The 17466-nt window shown below is 43.6% G+C and overlaps 3 protein-coding genes across 3 annotated transcripts; all 3 read right to left on the bottom strand.

Annotated features, from left to right (window-relative positions):
* Positions 1–3248: 3248 nt before the first annotated feature.
* Positions 3249–6519, bottom strand: LOC137302281 (ferritin heavy chain B-like). The gene is made up of 4 exons (XM_067971926.1): positions 6418–6519; positions 5014–5160; positions 4476–4601; positions 3249–4122 (listed from the first exon to the last, which is right to left on the bottom strand). The coding sequence occupies exons 1-4, from the start codon at positions 6517–6519 to the stop codon at positions 3967–3969; spliced, it is 531 nt and encodes a 176-aa protein (XP_067828027.1). The 3' UTR covers positions 3249–3966.
* A 2304-nt stretch (positions 6520–8823) lies between these two features.
* Positions 8824–11697, bottom strand: LOC137302124 (ferritin heavy chain B-like). Its single transcript, XM_067971796.1, has 4 exons — positions 11478–11697; positions 10675–10821; positions 9940–10065; positions 8824–9509 (listed from the first exon to the last, which is right to left on the bottom strand). Exons 1-4 carry the CDS (start codon positions 11685–11687, stop codon positions 9357–9359), a joined length of 636 nt encoding a protein of 211 aa, XP_067827897.1. The 5' UTR covers positions 11688–11697; the 3' UTR covers positions 8824–9356.
* A 2003-nt stretch (positions 11698–13700) lies between these two features.
* Positions 13701–17298, bottom strand: LOC137302125 (ferritin heavy chain, oocyte isoform-like). The gene is made up of 4 exons (XM_067971797.1): positions 16437–17298; positions 15659–15805; positions 14759–14884; positions 13701–13952 (listed from the first exon to the last, which is right to left on the bottom strand). Exons 1-4 carry the CDS (start codon positions 16536–16538, stop codon positions 13806–13808), a joined length of 522 nt encoding a protein of 173 aa, XP_067827898.1. The 5' UTR covers positions 16539–17298; the 3' UTR covers positions 13701–13805.
* Positions 17299–17466: the final 168 nt, after the last annotated feature.

Below are 17466 nucleotides of genomic sequence, written 5' to 3'. Positions count from 1 at the left end.
GACGTATTTTTTCCGCCAGCTGCACGGCCTGAACTACGACACGCAGCTCCTGTTCGTCTCGCTGGTGGGCGGCCGCACGTCTTTGCAGGAGCTGCCTGTCTTTTACCAGGATCTGCTCAGGGTCTGGAACATGGTCGCCTCCGGTCGGAGCTCTCGCCCGTCAGGGGTCGCGGCCGTCCTGCAGGAGCCGCTGCTCGGGAATCCGTTCCTCCGCGATATCGGCTTCGGCCACTCGCGGCTGTCGGTGCGGAGGGCCGTGGCCGGTCGGGTGACCAGAGTCAGGGACGTCCTGGATGGCGGTGGGTCGGGTTGGTTGGAGCCGTGGGCGCTCGCCGCACGGATGTCCTCGTGGCGTGCCGGGGACGCGGCCATCGCCATCCGGGCGTTGAAATCGGCGCTCGGCCCTGACTCCACTCGGGATGTGGAGGCGGCTCAGGCGTGCGGAGCCATCCCGTCCGACCTGACCCCCGTTCGGACGGAGTTCCTCCTCGGCGCCAAACCCCGGAACCTCCCTCGGGGGGCCGCGCCTCACAACTTGAGTCGTCTCTCGGAAATTCCCTACGTGCCGTTTCACACCGCGCGGAGGGATTTCCTGTACGGGCTGCTCCTGCACACCATCCACTTCCTCGCCCTCGTCTCTCGGCCGGACACGCCCTGGCGTACCATCCTGCCGTCCGGCGGAGACGGGGATTCCCAGTGGGGGACTCTCTACTCAGGGATCCTCCCGTGTTCCATCGGGGATCTGGGGTGGAGAGTGTTGCACGGAGCAGTCGCCTGCAACCAGCGGTTACGCCATTTCACGTACACCCAGGCCGCTTGTGATTTCTGCGGCCTGGAGGAGTCCGTGTTCCATCTGTACACTGGGTGTGCGAGACTGCAGCCCCTGTTTGATTATTTGAAGGGGCTGCTCCTCATGTTCTGGCTGCATTTCAGTCCCACGCTCCTGATCTTTGGCCGCCCGGTGAGGAGGGGAGCGGGCAGGTTGGTGGACGTTCTCGTGGGCCTGCTCCTGGGCCTGTCCAAGGTGGCCATCCACAGGTCTAGGATGATCGTGGTCCGTGGGGGCGGTCGCTCGGCCTGTCTGCCTCTCTTCCGCGGAATGCTCAGCGCCCGGGTGGCCCTGGAGATGGAGCACGCGGTGTCTGCCGGTCCGCTCGAGGCTTTCCACGACCGGTGGGCACCGCAGGGGCTGGAGTGTATCCTGGACGAAGAGAATAAAATTTTAATTTGAACACTTGGTTTTGGTTTGTTTGGTTTTAGTATTTAAGCACACCCCACACACCCCTTCTTATAAAAGGGGGGCCTAACAAAATAAAAAAAAAATAAAAAAGGAAAAAAATAAATCTGAAAGTGAAAAAAAAAGAAAACAAAAAATCTGAAAGTTTCTCTTTGTTTCAATCTCTTGGTATCATAACTTTGAATTATTTGATAATAATTTGATATTTTCACTGAAGTGGCTTTTCATAATCTGGTCAAGTTTATTACTTGTTAGTGATTGTGATGTTGAGACAATATTCAAAGCAATCAAGTTGTCTTGAGTGAATTTGCAAACCATCCATTGGTCAGAGAAATGGAAATTCCATCCCATGGATGGTGTGAATCGTCCCCAGTTCTAATATAGAGAATGGGTGTGTCTGAGGATTGGCAGCATGGGGGCATCAACTGGGCAAAGCATTGTGGGATGCATCATTTTTAGTTTTGATTCTCATGAAATGTTGTTTGGTAAAATTCAGGATATTCAGCGAGAATGAGAGGCAGTGAAGATTACTGAATGCAATGTCACCCACACAAACATCTCCATTTGTGTCAGCTGTGGCTCAGTGGCAGCACTCTCACCTCAGAGTCAGAAGGTTGTGGGTTCAAGTCATCATCTCGAGACTTGAGCACATAATCTAGGCTGACTAAGGGAGTGCTGTACTGTCGGAGGTGCCGTCTTTTGGATGTGATATTAAATCGAGGCCTCATCTGCTCTCTCAGGTGGACGTAAAATATCCCACAGCACTATTTCGAGGAAGAGCAGCGGAGTTCTCCCCAATATCTGGACCAATATTTATCCCTCAACTAACATCACTAAAACAGATTATCAGGTCAATATTTCATTGCTGTTTTTGGGTCCTTGCTGGAGGCAAATTGACTGCCGCATTTCTTACCTTACAACAGTGACTACACCTCAAAGGTGCGAACTATGCAGCAGTCAAAGCTACCAGATAATCCACACTGACTCGTAAAATTATGGCTCAACAACGTATGAAATGTGGTGACATTGATATCCCAAAAGTGCCTTTAGAGATCATAATATCCTACTATTACAGCACAGAAAGAAGCCATTCAGCCCATTGTGCCTATGCTGCCTCTTTGAAAGAGCTATCCAATTAGTCCCACTCCCCTGCTCTTTCCCCCTTCAAGTATTTATCCAATTTCCTTTTGAAAGTTATTAAATCTGCTTCCACCACCCGATGAGGCAATGCATTCCAGATCAGAACACTGAAAAAAGTTTCGTGTCACTTCTGGTTCTTTTACCAATCACCTTAAATCTGTGTTTGCTGGTTACTAACCGGTCTGCTACTGGAATCAGTTTCCCCTTATTTACTCCATCAATATAAAGATATTAACATGGACTGACTGAAGACGGCAATTCTATCACACCCAGTGCAAGTCACAAGTTCCTAAACTTCACTTGGAAACACTGGATAATTACAGCTACAGCATCAACATTTGAATCCATTCATAGGGGTGAAGGAGATGAATGGAGAACCCATAGGATTTGGAAAGGTTGATTACAATTTGGTATGGAACGCACAATAGGACTATAGGCAAATCGACACATTTATGGAGGAGCTGATTGTATTGTGTTTATGAATTGATGGCATTGGGATGTGGAGTTTCAGGCAAAATATCTATTTAACTTGGTTTAAATGAAATGGTGATCCAGTAGAATTTAGAATTGTAATCTAGTATTAACTGCACAATGGGATAAATACAAATTGATAGATTTATGGATGAGCTGCTTATATTGGGTTTATGAATTGATCGAACAGTAGTGGTATGGAAGAGTTTAGGAGCCTTATCTATTCAACTTAATGGTTCAAGTTAGTTGTTTGGTGCATTTACTACGTCTCCCAGAAGGAAGATTTTGTTTGCTGGAGTTTAGTTCGAGGTATTTTTTCTGTACCATACCCAATTTATTATTCATGGGGGAGATTAACAGGGGGTTGGGGGGGCAGAAGATGAAAATGAAGGGAAATAGACAAACAGGGAACCTGCACTCCCCCATATGAGACCTATTTGACTCCAAACAAACAGTTTATTAGGAGTAATAGTGAGTGATTTCATAAGCTACCCCAACTACCTACTGAGGTCTGTAGCATCTTTGAAAAAAAAGCATCTGGATTGTTCTTCCCCAGGCAGATACTATTCTTAAAAAAATTGCCTATTGGACTGAAATTACTAGTTCACTTTCCTTGTGTTTTATTGGAACAAAATGTTACAGCAGCTGATTTTGCATCATTAATGAGTTAAACAGTTGATAATATGCAGTACTAATAGGAACAGTAACTCATTACTGTATTGTTCTTTGCATTGAAATCAGCAGTAATCATTTTACTGCATAAATACAATTTACACTCAAGGCAGACACATTGGCCCTCAACACCCAAGTCACTACATTGATATGACCCCAGAAGAAAAAATGTCATAGGGCAGAATCTCACCCTAAAGCCAATACATAGCCCAATGTAATTTGTTACAACAGCTGAATTATGTTAATCTGAAAAATAAGCAATCACTCAATTTACAAGGAGCCAAAACCCAGTCTTCTGTAACAGTTTATTTCCAGTTACTATTACATTTCACATCAAGAGCCCAGGTCTCAGAGCTCTTAGTACAAAGTCACCATTGCTACAGGATAGGGGTTCTTCAGACTATAAACAGGAGTACTGAACAATAAGCTTTATCCCTGCAGTCAGTTCAATCACTCTCCCCCAGGGTGAGCTTGTCAAACAGGTACACTCCCATGCCATTCTCAGGGGCTCCCAGTCTCTTCAGGTTGGTGATGTGATCTCCAAGCTTCTTGATCATCTTCACTTGTTCATCCAAGTAGTGGGTCTCCAGGAAGTCACACAACTGGAAGAAAAGATGGAAAATAGTCATGTCCAGCAAGAGATGGAGGAAGATCTGAGCTTCTCCAAGGGTTTGGATTTTAATCTTCTTGGTCTGGAGGATAGTCAAGTGGTGCACTTTAGATTGATGCATTTTATACAGTAACTTTGCTCTATTAAGTGCTTCGATCCTGGGATCAGATACATTTACTTCTAATGCAGACAGTAGGGCAATCTCCCTTTCCTGTCTCCCCTCCCCAATAAAATTTGAGCATGACACCAACAAAGCTATTGGGTATGAAGATCTTTTGAATAGGCTCAAGGACAGTAAATTTCCACCACCTCGAACTTACCCAAAGGCCCACATTAAAAACTTACATGAGGGTCTGTCCTCTCAGTGGAGAGTTTGTGCAGATCCAGCAGACTCTGGTTCACATTCTTCTCCATCTGCAGAGCTCTCTGCATCGCCTCCAGACCATTGCTCCACTCATCCTGCTCTGGCTTCTGAAAAGGGAATCAGGTCTCAGCCAGTTCACTTAATGGATTAAACAAAATACACAAGAAAGTACTGAAGGAAAATAGGGGTGAAAAGCAATCAGATGTCTATGTTGCCATGAACCAATTGTCCCAAGAATATAGAATTACACCACCACAACCACGAGTCAAATAGTATAAATGTCTTTAAGGAGAAGTACTGAGGGAGACAGTAATAGATGGATGTGATGATCGGGCAAGATGAAGGTGGGAGGCAGCTCACGTGGAGCATAAACACCAGCATAGACCAGTTGGGCTAAATGTCCTGTTTCTGTGCTGGACATTCTATGTAATTATGTGCATTAGAACAAATTGCTTTAGAAATATTTAAAATTGTCCATTTAAGGGGAGCCATTCAGAAGGCCACTCCATTAAATCTAACCTTGATATCCTCCAAGATGACTCGGCCCCCACGCTGATTCTGGAATTTCAGCAGTTTCTCAGCGTGCTCCCATTCCTCATGCGACTGCTCCTTGAAGAACTCAGCAAAGTGACGCAGGGCAACATCATCCCGGTCAAAGTAATAGGACTGGTGAGATCAAAAGTAGTTGGGTATCAGAATTATCATCATGGGTATTGTACATAAAGCCAACCTCAATATTTTGCTTTCTGTCAAGGGTTCAAGTCTCACTGAGCTTGTAGGCAGATGGTTCTGAAAACTAGCACAGGCTGACTTGCTTCACTAACCTGGTAGAGAGATAATCTCACTCCCAGCAATAGGGAAGCTGGCCAATGGAAAATTACCAATTCAGCTTTGAACATGCTCAACACAATATTTCACTTTAATCTTCACCCAAGACTGAATTATATGTCTAGAAATTAGTGAAGGAACATAAAAGCTTACATCCTTTTCATGACTGAAATTTGAAACAAACCCCTTTCTACAACTACCACAAACAGCATTAACTTAGCACCTTCAACACTAAACATCAAGGCATTTCAGAGGAGAAACAGATACCAAGCAGTAAGAGTTGCATGACTAGAAACTGTTAGCATTTGAATGCTTTGAGAGACAGACAGAGGTAGGAAGGCAAAGGGATTAACAGTTACACTGAGTAGGACCAAAATGACTGAAGGCCCTACCACCAATAGAGCAAAGGCAGAGAGAGAAGACAGACAGGGACAAGCTGGTACTTAAAAAGTGAAGGTTCAGAGCATGGAAGCAGAAGTGGGACATACAGCCATTTGAGCCAACTCAATGATTTAATTAGAACATGGATCTGGACATCAACTCATCCTTCAATACCCTGACCCAACAAAAGATTTCAGTCTTGAAAGCACCAATTAATCCCCAACATCCACAGACTTTCAAGGGAGAGAGTTCTCGATTTCCAGTACCTTTGAGGGGAAAAGTGCTTCCTCACTTACCTCCTAAATGGACTAGCTCTAATTTAAGATTATGACCCCCCCCCCATTGCAAGGAGAATGTGGGGAAAGACTGTGGAGAGATGTAGAATAGAGGGTAAGAAATATGAATCCCAGGCATTGAATGCAGCGTGTATTGCAAAACACAACTTCATTAGAAAGCTCAGACACCAGGAAAGTGAACAATTGAGATTTAAGATATAGAATGTGGTGCAACTACTGCAAGGAAGAGGGAGACATTTTGACAATGACTGTACAATAAATCACATTATATTACAGCTTTAAAAAGACACTCACCATCCATCAATTGGGGGGAGGGGTGCATATTAGAGAAAAGGCAATTGATGAGTTGGAGAAAACAGAATTTTGTAATGTCACATTAGAATCTCCAATGTGAAGGCATCAAAGAAACAAAACTCACCATAGAAAGATAAACATAGGAGGAATAGAGCTCCATATTGATCTGCTTGTTGACACCATCCTCACACTCCTTGTGATAGTTCTGACACACTTGGGAAGCCATCTTTAAATTAACTTTAACAAAACTAAACAACTCTATTGAAGCAAGAAACTGAAAAACAGCCACTCAAAGCTCCATATTTATACTGCTGGTTAATCCTGGGCGTGGCAGCCTAGATGATGAGTGACAGTTGGCAATACCCAATCAGAAATTACATCCTCTCTCAGAACACCAATCAAGAAAAGGGAGGAGGGGAGATGACACCCAGAGCCAGTCAGAACTTTGAAGGAGGAGCATCATTGGCTGACAATTCAATAAAGATCCAATTGCTTTGACTTTCCTCAAACTGTAAAATCTGTTTCCGTAACCGGTGGGCACCGCAGGGACTGGAGTGCATCCTGGATCGATGTAATAAAATTATAATTTGACACTTATTTTGGGTTTATTGATTTACTGCACATAAACACAACCAAACCCCCCCTCCCCTTCTTATAAAAGGGGGGCCTAAAACACAAAAAAAGGAAAAGAAAAAAAACCATGGCTGCTCTTCCATCCCACACTCCAAAGAAAAAAAAATCTGATAGTGACCATATTCTTGACCATAATCGACCTTTCTTTGATGGACCAATAAGGGAGACTCTGGGTTGCCCCAGGGTCACCAAACATAAACCATCACAAGTGGCCCTCTCAGGGCACCACTAATATTGGATGGTCCAATCAAACTGAAAAGATACCAAAATAAGCATCAAGTGCCACCAAAAACAACAGGATACTTTCCCAATTAAATCAGGATTCTATTATTGATGTCTGAAAGACAGTCTATACCCTGCGGTGCCCAGCGGTCGCGGAAGGCATCAAGCGTAACGGTGGACACCACATGCTCCCTCTCCGGGGCCACCCGGGCACTTGACCATAATGGACCAAATTGTCAATTGGTGGATCTGCCCCCATCCCATCGGTTATGGTCACTGATCGTGACGGTTCAAAGATCCAGAACCACAGGTTTAATTGTTGTTTGCGGGTCAGTGTCTTTGAATAATTCTGGATGGATCCGTGAGTTGGTTATTTGGCAAGTAGCTGCGGGTTTGAGGCAACATCCAAACAGATCAGAGCCTGTGAACAACAACCAACAGCGAGTCAGGCGAATGGAAAGTGGGTGTGATGAACGTGTTAAACACAAGTCCTTCAATACTCCATCAATTCTAGGGTCAGTGAGCATCTGTACACACATCGGCTGGAAAGTGAAGGGGGCCACGGCATGTTGAGTTCTTGTTTTGTCATCATGACATTTTACAAACAATAAAATGCAGAGCACTCCACGGGGAAGAGACTGTGGACCATTGACTGAAGGGATTTGGGGGGTGGGGGGTTTGGTGTTGGGAGGGATTGCGGTGAGAGGCAAACACTGTGTGTAGTGTTGGTTGTATATACAGTGAGCGACAGTGGTGAACAGACTATCTGGTATTTCCTGGGTTTGGTAATCCCTTGTTTCAATGATTAATCTCTTGTACTTTTTGGACAGTCAAACACCAAGTGGAAAGAGTCGAGTGGTGAATTTTCTCATTAGAAAGGGGAGTTACTGATATTTCCCTAAATCCGGTCAGGGAAGGATGGGGCTCCGTGGATATTTTGTGTTCCAGATCACATCAGAATACTGTCGGATCAACAACAAACAGCAGGCTAAAAAAAAATCAAAGGTGGAACCTAGTGAAGGAAAGATGAAGCAATGAAAAGTGGGGTCGATGGACTGATCTGATCATATGATCCCTGTGTGAGAATAACCTGAACATCACTGGTGCAAACTCAGTTAAAGCTTTAAACAGACCAAGTAGTTGGTGGTTTAGCCTTTAATTAGATGGCTCTATTCTCCAACTCTTCAGTGGACTGACAAGTGGCAGTTTTGGCAATTGGGATCTAGTGTTATTTGGTTCCAGGCCAAATAAGATTACACAAAGATTGTATTCGCAAGGAGAGGGGAATGGGTCAAGAACTGTTTAATGAAACACAATCCAGCAAGGGAAACTTAGAGGGGCTCTTAGATTTGCAACAGCAAATGGAAGTATTTTAGAGGCTATGGGGTCCAGGATATAAAAGGTGCATGAGGTGAACAGAGACTGGAAAATAAAAATTGAGATTGAAACAAATAGCAGGAGCTGGACCAAAGTTCTGCACAGGAAGAAAAAGATGGGCTGAAGAGAAGGAGGAAAGAGCCAGGTAACCCTAGCAGGAACAATTGGAGATTTGGTCTTACTTTGCTCCAGGATTTTTGTAACTACTTAAATTTGAATACCTGCTTCAGGGAACACTTCCCTCATGTCCTACAATGGACAAGTCAGCAGCAATGTGTGGGGTTGTTTATTCAGAAGGTTAACTACTGTAATCACCATTGATGCCCACATCCCATGAACGAATAGTAATAAAAAAATGCACACTCTCCAAAAGGGATTCAAGCCTATGTGGAGGAAGAGGTCTTACTGTAATCAGATTACACTTTAATCTCTACTACAGAACACCAAATATTGAAAGCTGTTAGGTACAAATCTAATTTTGGCCTGATGGCCATCCTAGGCTGCTACAAAACCAAATTAAGCCTTCTGGAGGGGAAGGGGTTAAAACATCCATGTGCCCAAACAAATCAGATTTTATCACGGTGACAACCTATTTCTTAGAATGTTTTTTTGTTTGACGCAAGGCCACGTGCATTGGTGTTAGAATGTGCTCAATTACTGAAGAAAAGGAACCAGTTCAACATCAAAATGTTTTATTTCAGCTGCAAGAACACTCAACTACAATGTTTGGAAGTTAATCTTAGACTTTGAATTCCATTCCCAGTTCAGAGAGATGGCAACATAAAACTTCAATACACAAGTTGAATATCTGCAACATGGACAACAGTCCAGTCACTCCTCCCCCAGGGTGTGCTTGTCAAACAGGTACACTCCCATGCCATTCTCAGGGGCTCCCAGTCTCTTCAGGTTGGTGATGTGATCTCCAAGCTTCTTGATCATCTTCACTTGTTCATCCAAGTAGTGGGTCTCCAGGAAGTCACACAACTGGAAAGGGAAAAATAAAAATCAAGCTAGCTACTTGAATCATTAGGTTCCTTTAATCTCACTTCCCTACTGGGGAATACTCAAGGTCTCATTACAAAATATGGCCAAGAGACTACTAGATCTAACTCCTTGCCCTCCCAGCCACTGGTATTGAAAATAAATGCTGCCCTGCCCCAGTCCCTCACCTAAAGTCAGTATCCATTTGAAGGTTCCCTTCAAGCCCAAGATATCTCAACCCTTGAAACAGATTGATTTCAAGGACAGATTTTAATGCTCACCTTCAGTAGATTTAACTAACCTCAGATTTAGAAATGGAAAGTATTGAGCTGCATTCAGTCTGATGTGATTTTAGAGGACAATGCTAAATTACACAATCCCAAATTAAAAATAAACCCAAAAGCTAAATGCCACTGATGCATTAAGGACTTACATGAGGGTCTGTCCTCTCAGTGGACAGTTTGTGCAGATCCAGCAGACTCTGGTTCACATCCTTCTCCATCTGCAGAGCTCTCTGCATCGCCTCCAGACCATTGCTCCACTCATCCTGCTCTGGCTTCTGAAAAGGGAAGTCTTTCAAGTCACAAAATGCTCAAGCTCCCATCTGCATCCCATGCAGTATTAATCTCAAACTAGCCTGAAACAAGAGGATGACTGGAGAGTGGAAGAAAATTGATTTTTGCCCTGATGTTAGCAACAAGTACTCTGTTCAGTTATAATGTAGAACATGTGGCTCATTAATGAGAAAACATCTCTGCTGTGGAGAAATTTTCCACATTCTGAAAGCTGGATAGAGGCTGCACTGGGGACCAATCATTCAATATGAAAATAAGCCTCAATAAATTACATTTGGCCCAGTCATGAACTCAACAACTGGCAGGTGGGTCATTAACCAGAGGACACACATTGAAGATAATGGGCAAAAGAACCAGAGGGAAGATAGAGATTTCATATATAAACAGTGAATTGTTACAATCTGGAATGAAATGCCTGAAAGGGAAGCTGATTCAATAGCAACTGTCAGAACAGATTTTTATGTATAGAATCATGAAAAGGAATAATTTACAGCTCTATGGGGAAAGAGCAGGGCACGAGGGACTAATTGGATATTCTTTCAAAGAGCCAGCACAGACACTATGAGCCAAATGGCCTGATTCTATGAACAAACCTTGATGTCCTCCAAGATGATTCGGCCTCCACGCTGATTCTGGAATTTCAGCAGTTTCTCAGCGTGCTCCCGTTCCTCATGCGACTGCTCCTTGAAGAACTCAGCAAAGTGACGCAGGGCAACATCATCCCGGTCAAAGTAATAGGACTGGAATTTTAAACAGAATCATGTCAGACCTAGATCTCACCGACATACAATTATCTTTCTCTCCCCTCCCCAGTTAATGAGTGCACAAAGTTTCTTTTAAAAAATACTATGTTAACTAGTAACGCAAACTAAACTGTACTTACAGTAAGTAGCCCCTCCTTCCACTTGCTATTCTAATCTAAAATTGGGCAAGGAACAAGAAAATTCTTATATTCCAGAAGTTTCAAACTCCACAATCTGTGTTAAGGATCAAGGCAGTGACAAAAGCCTAGGACTCTCATAGTACTTCACCTGCAAGTAAAAATGCACGAAAACTAGTGAGGACCTGTCAACATTTCACTGGCAAGTCACCCCATTGAAACTGAACCTTTTAAGTCAATTGTTGACAAGCACTTGACCAGGTTTCTGCTCTTCTCTTACAAATTCAAGCAGCAGCTGAGCCAGGTTCATATATTAAGCCCCTCAATAGAGTGCAGGTGCTGTAAGGAGCAGTCCATTAACACAAGATCACCCCATATTACACACAAAGTACTCACTGCCCAAAGATATTCCACCCCAGGGAGGAAAAGGAACTCAAGAGAAATGTAATTTGAATCCAATTCTGAACAAAAAAAAAATTCCACGTTCTCAGAATGAAGAGACAGTACAAGACTCACCATGGAGAGGTAAACATAGGAGGAATAGAGCTCCATATTGATCTGCTTGTTGACACCATCCTCACACTCCTTGTGGTAGTTCTGACACACTTGGGAAACCATCTTCACTTTTACTGTTAACAGAAACCTCACTTCAAACACCACTGCATGAAACAACCTAACCTCTTCCCTCACAAGCTCTTGTATTGATACTACTGGGACAGCCTGCATTTACACAGGGTATGACATCACCAATGATGATTGACAATCCCTGATAGCCAATCAGGAATCTTCCATGAATCCAGGCACCAATTAACAAAGGAGAGAGGGGGCGAGTTGATTCCCAGAGCCAATCAGAGCTTTGGAATACAGGCAGGATTGGATGATTATTCTGTGATGTCATTGCTGTTGTTTTCCTCAAAGGACTGATCGGCTCCTTGGATCCAACAATGGCCTCCAATGTCATCCCAGTTATTGAGTCCTCAAACTGAATCTGATAACATCTCTGTTCCCAGAATCAGAGCTTCACAACATATATCAAAGAGATCGATGAGTTTACAAATGGAAATCCCATCCCGTAGATGGTGTCGAGCACATTTGGTTCTGAGTTATCCTGTCTCTTGGACAATTGATGGGCATCTTGGTGTGTCCTGAAAGAGTCCGTTATACCCAGATTCACAATGTTGATCACCGCAATAGATTGAAGGAGATTGACCTTCACCAGAAAGTCCGCAGTGAGTCCGCAAACCAACCGACAACGAGTTGGGGAAATGGAAATTGGATCAGTTGGGATCGTCAAACAGAACTCTGTTGCTCCATCACTGTAAAGTGCGATGTGGAGTTTTATCCCCATGAAATTTAGAACCTGTAAAGTCCAGTGTTTAGTTTGCACTGTTTATTCATCTCCTGCAAATCTCGAGTCTGTTGTGAGGAAACGTTTTATATCTGATATGTCAACTGTCTCCTGTTTTCGAGACCAATGTTGCCTGATCTGGTGAGTATGTTCAGCATTTTCTGTGTGTTTGAGTTTTCCAATATCTGCAGTATCTTGTCCATCTCCTGTTGTATCTCTGGTCCAACTATCAGGCATTGAATACAAGGATCACAAAGCCTCAAGAACAGAGAAGAGTGAATTGCATAAAACTTACACCGAAACAGGCTGTTTGGCCCAACCAGTTCATGTTGGTGTTTATCTTTCACACAAGCAGTCGTCTTAATCCCATAGGCCTACCCTGTTATCCAGTCTTGCTCATACAGACATCCTCCATCCCCTGCGAGTCAAGCCAATGTTTAATTTGTAGGTAGTGTAACCATGTATAACAGATCCCTTTGTCTGCAACCTCAGTCCAAGAGAATATTTATGTAGTGGGCTCACAAACTTTATGGTTTCATTTCTGATACCTTCAGGAAAAAAAAAATCACACTATTTGTGGGTTAAGGGCAGTGTTTTTGTACAAGTTGTGGTAGTTAGAAAGAATACATGAAGTATGGAAGATAATGTACAGTAACTATTGGATTACAATTAACTTGTGGCTCCATTTAACAGTTAGTAATGCAATGATCAAAAGGAAGGCAGTTCAAGTTGTTGGGTGATAGAAATGAAATCAAATGATTCCTCTACCAGCACAGGTTACCCAACAACAAACACCACACAGGACAGACTGCAGTTTGGTGTTTTCTGCAAACAGCTGGTTTACTCAAACACAAAGAATGGGCAAATATTGCCCTGGATGAGGGAACGTTAAACAGGACAGTCTGCCCAAAGGAAGACTCTAGGGTTGTCAACAGTATACTTTGTACAGGCCACAACTCGAGCAACCTAGTGAGTGACTTATGGCATCAGACTACAGCAAAATTGCAGGGATCCCCTCCCTTGTCCTGACATATTCATCTTTCTCCAGCCACACCTCCCCTTTTGTTGTTTTAAAGCACAACATATTGATGTTGTCTTGCTTGCAGATGTTATGAAAACCCCTTTTCTGCAGGAATTGTTTACTGAGATTGTAGTTGTAGAAATTATGTATTTCAGGCATCCCAGTAACAATTTGGAGATGTGATCATAACCATCCTGGATTGGCACAGAGTCAAGTCAGGAAGCTGGACCAGGAGGGGTTTTTATATTTTTACACCTGGAGAAAGTTCTAACTTGGATCATAAGTTCCTCAGCTGGGTGTGGTGCAGTGGGTAGCTTTGTGATCTGGATAATCAGATCAGATACTTAATTATACAACAAAGACAAACCAGTTTGATGAATAGCTTTTATTGCCATGTACAACAGGTGAGAAAACTGGAAAATAACCACAAGCAAAGCATTCACCAAGTATAGAACTAATGGTTATAGAATCCCAGTCAATGCAGGCTGTGCTTGTCAAACAGGTACACTCCCATGCCATTCTCAGGGGCTCCCAGTCTCTTCAGGTTGGTGATGTGATCTCCAAGCTTCTTGATCATCTTCACTTGTTCATCCAAGTAGTGGGTCTCCAGGAAGTCACACAACTGGAAGAAAAATATGAAGTACATTAGCTCAGAGGAGACAATATCCAGGGTCTGAGCTTAACCTCCCCTGGGGATTATTCATGATCCTCTTCTGGACTGGATAACTGGTACAACTCCTGCACAGATTGGTGGATTGTGTGTCAGATTGCATTACTCCTGGAGGAAATATATTTATTAATTTAGAGTTGGAACCACTGATTAGTATTTTTAAAAGAATTTACTGGAGTGCCCTAAACCCTTAATGCACTAACCCATTTTAAGAAGATTCCAGTGTTGCATTCTCTTGTGAAAGATCAACACAAAGCTACTGGATAGAGAAACATTTCTAAATATCATCACAGATTAAGCGGAGAGTCTTCAAATCACCCAAAAACAAACATACCAATTGTTGGCAATGGTAGCACTCGTGCCAGAGATTCAAGTCCACTCCAGAGTGTGGAGCACAATCCAAGCTCACACTTCACTGCAGAAGTGAGGGAATGCTGCATGGTCAGAAGGGCCATCTTTCAGATGAGATGTTAACTAGAGGCTGCATCTGCCCTCAGCTGAATGCAAAAGAACCCCTGGCATTATTTGAATAACAGCAGGGGAGTTTTCTCCAGTGTCCTGGCTAGCAGCCCTTAACCAACTAACAGATTACCTGGACATCACTGTGGGTGGGACCTTGCCATGTGCAAATTGTCTGCCCTGTTCCCTCATTACACCAGTGACTACACTTCAAAAATAGCTTGTTTGCTGTAAAGCACTTTGAGACATCCTGAAAAACTATATAAATGCAAATCCTTTTATGGACATTAAGGACTTACATGAGGGTCTGTCCTCTCAGTGGACAGTTTGTGCAGATCCAGCAGACTCTGGTTCACATTCTTCTCCATCTGCAGAGCTCTCTGCATCGCCTCCAGACCATTGCTCCACTCATCCTGCTCTGGCTTCTGGAAAGGGAAGATTAAGAATGGAGAAAAAATTATTCTAGTCAACAACTAAATAAGTGGTTAGTATATGAAATTGAAAATTACTTGTCCTTGAGCATAACAGGCATTAGTAGGATCACAAGTCAATGTCACTTCTAGATTCCCCAAACCAGGGGACCACACAGGTTCTACTAGTCTGTTCATCCTACGAGATACCCTGGGAATGAGTTGTTGCACTTCATTCACAGCAGTATATGCTTTCAGGTATCCCAAGAAAGATCATTCCAATGAGGTCTAACTAGCACTAACACTTCCTTGCTTTTAAATTCTGTGCCTCGGGATGAACCCAATTAGTCTTTTATTCCACCTACAAGCTAACTTGACATTTGTCCTCGAGACTCCCTAATCCCTTTGCTCATACTGCCATCTGATGTGGACTACTTCATTAAACTGCATCGACCATCAAAATCATCCACTTGCTCCCTCAATTTTTGCTCTTCAGAGCTCACTATGCCACTATTTGCAATTACAGAGCATTAGCACTAATTGTCATGATCTACTCAAAGTTGATCGATTTGATCCCAACTCTGCCTCCTGCTCCACACAGTTTTGCTGGTGTCACAAGGTTACTTCTAATTTCTCACTTAAATTAGAGCCTGAAATCTCCTACTTTGAGGATCCATTTTTATAATATTAATCCTCCTCCAGACAACTCAATTGAAAATCTATTGAGCAAGACCAAACTAGTCCACTTTTCACAAAACCAAGGCAATTCTTCAGTTTGCTGAACCGAACCTTAATGTCCTCCAAGATGATTCGGCCCCCACGCCGATTCTGGAATTTCAGCAGTTTCTCAGCGTGCTCCCGTTCCTCATGTGACTGCTCCTTGAAGAACTCAGCAAAGTGACGCAGGGCAACATCATCCCGGTCAAAGTAATAAGACTAGAGAGATAAAATGGAAGAGTCAGGTCAGACAGAGATCTCATTAATGGCCAATTCAAAATGGCAGCAACATCACAGTAGACAAATTACCCATTCTCTGCCACAGTGCTTGGAATTAAGGGGCTCAGTGTCTAAAAAAAAAAGCATTTTTCTTAAAAGTCAATCTCACTTTGCTTCATTGATCTTTACTGAATATGTTGAAAGTCCCTCCCTGTGAAGTAGCTCAACAAGACAAGAGGTTGTAGTAATAGAAAACAGGAAAGCAATAATGCTTTTGGATTTAATTTTCATTTCCACATTCAACCTACAGGGATGAGGGAGACTAGAGAAACTGGGATTGTTCTCCTTAGAACAGAAAAAGTTAAAGGGAGATTTAATGGAGGTGTTCAAAATATATGAAGGGTTTTGATAGAGGAAATTAAGAGGAACTGTTTCCACTGGTAGGTGGGTCAGTAACCAGAGGACAGAGATTGAAGATAACTGGCAGCTCAGAACCAAAATCAGAAAAAAAATTGGGAGGGTCACAGAGGTACACTCCAAAGCCAATTCATTTTCAGAGAATTCTACCTGCTCAGATTAAAATGACACCACAGCCATAATTTTGAAATAATACCTCAGATAGAAAACTCACCATAGAAAGATAAACATAGGAGGAATAGAGCTCCATATTGATCTGCTTGTTGACACCATCCTCACACTCCTTGTGATAGTTCTGACACACTTGGGAGGCCATTTTAACTTTTACTATTAACCACAATCACACTTCAAACTGCAAAAACAACCTAACCTCTTCCCCCACAAGCTCTTGTATTTATACTACTGGGACAGCCTGCATTTACACAGGGTATGAGATCACCAATGATGATTGACAATCCCTGACAACCACTCAGGAATCGTCCATGAATCCAGGCACCAATAAACAAAGGACAGAAGGTGGGGTGTGATTCCCAGAACCAATCAGAGCTTTGGAATACAGGTGGGATTGGATGATTATTGTGTGATGCCATTGCTGTTGGTTTCTTTGACTTTCCTCAAACGAAATCTGATCACATCTCTGTTGGGTTGTCTTTGAGACACACCAGCTCGGCATTGGAGGTGTTTGTGGCTGAACTGCCACTGAGTGGAGAGCAGAGAGAGCAGAGAGAGCAGGCCCTTGCCCGGGTCCCTCTGAGTCAAGGAGAAGGAGAAGGAGAAACCACCATCAACAAGGAGGGAGGGTGAAGAAGAATACGACCAAACAGCAGCCGGGAGGGGTTGTGCTGCTGCTGCTGCTGGTTTGCGACACCGAACAGAGGGAGGAAGAGGAGGTCGGTGCAGTGAGGTGCGTCGGCTGAAGGTAGGGGGAGGAAGAAGACCTTAGAGGACAGGGGGTTCCCCCAAGTGTCTGGCCCAGGACAGCTGGAGCTGCCTGGGTGAAGTTACTTTTTTCAATCTTTGGAGGACTGAGCCTAGGCAGCTCCAGCTGTCTCGGGGAAGACATCTCCTCCCCCTGCCCACCGGAAGACAGGCAGAAGAAGATCCACCTTTTAAGGTGCAACCCCGCCCCTCTTCCACCCACTTCTGCAGCAGCCCACCCCTGCAGACTCCCTCCTTCCCATTCCACCATTAATCCCTCCCACCTTCTCTTGCTCTCCCGGATATTCTGGGGGAAAATAAAACCA

This window comes from Heptranchias perlo, chromosome 35 (genome assembly GCF_035084215.1).
Source record: "Heptranchias perlo isolate sHepPer1 chromosome 35, sHepPer1.hap1, whole genome shotgun sequence".
Classification (NCBI taxonomy): Eukaryota; Metazoa; Chordata; class Chondrichthyes; order Hexanchiformes; family Hexanchidae; genus Heptranchias; species Heptranchias perlo.
This window is presented reverse-complemented; position numbering and strand designations above follow the sequence as displayed.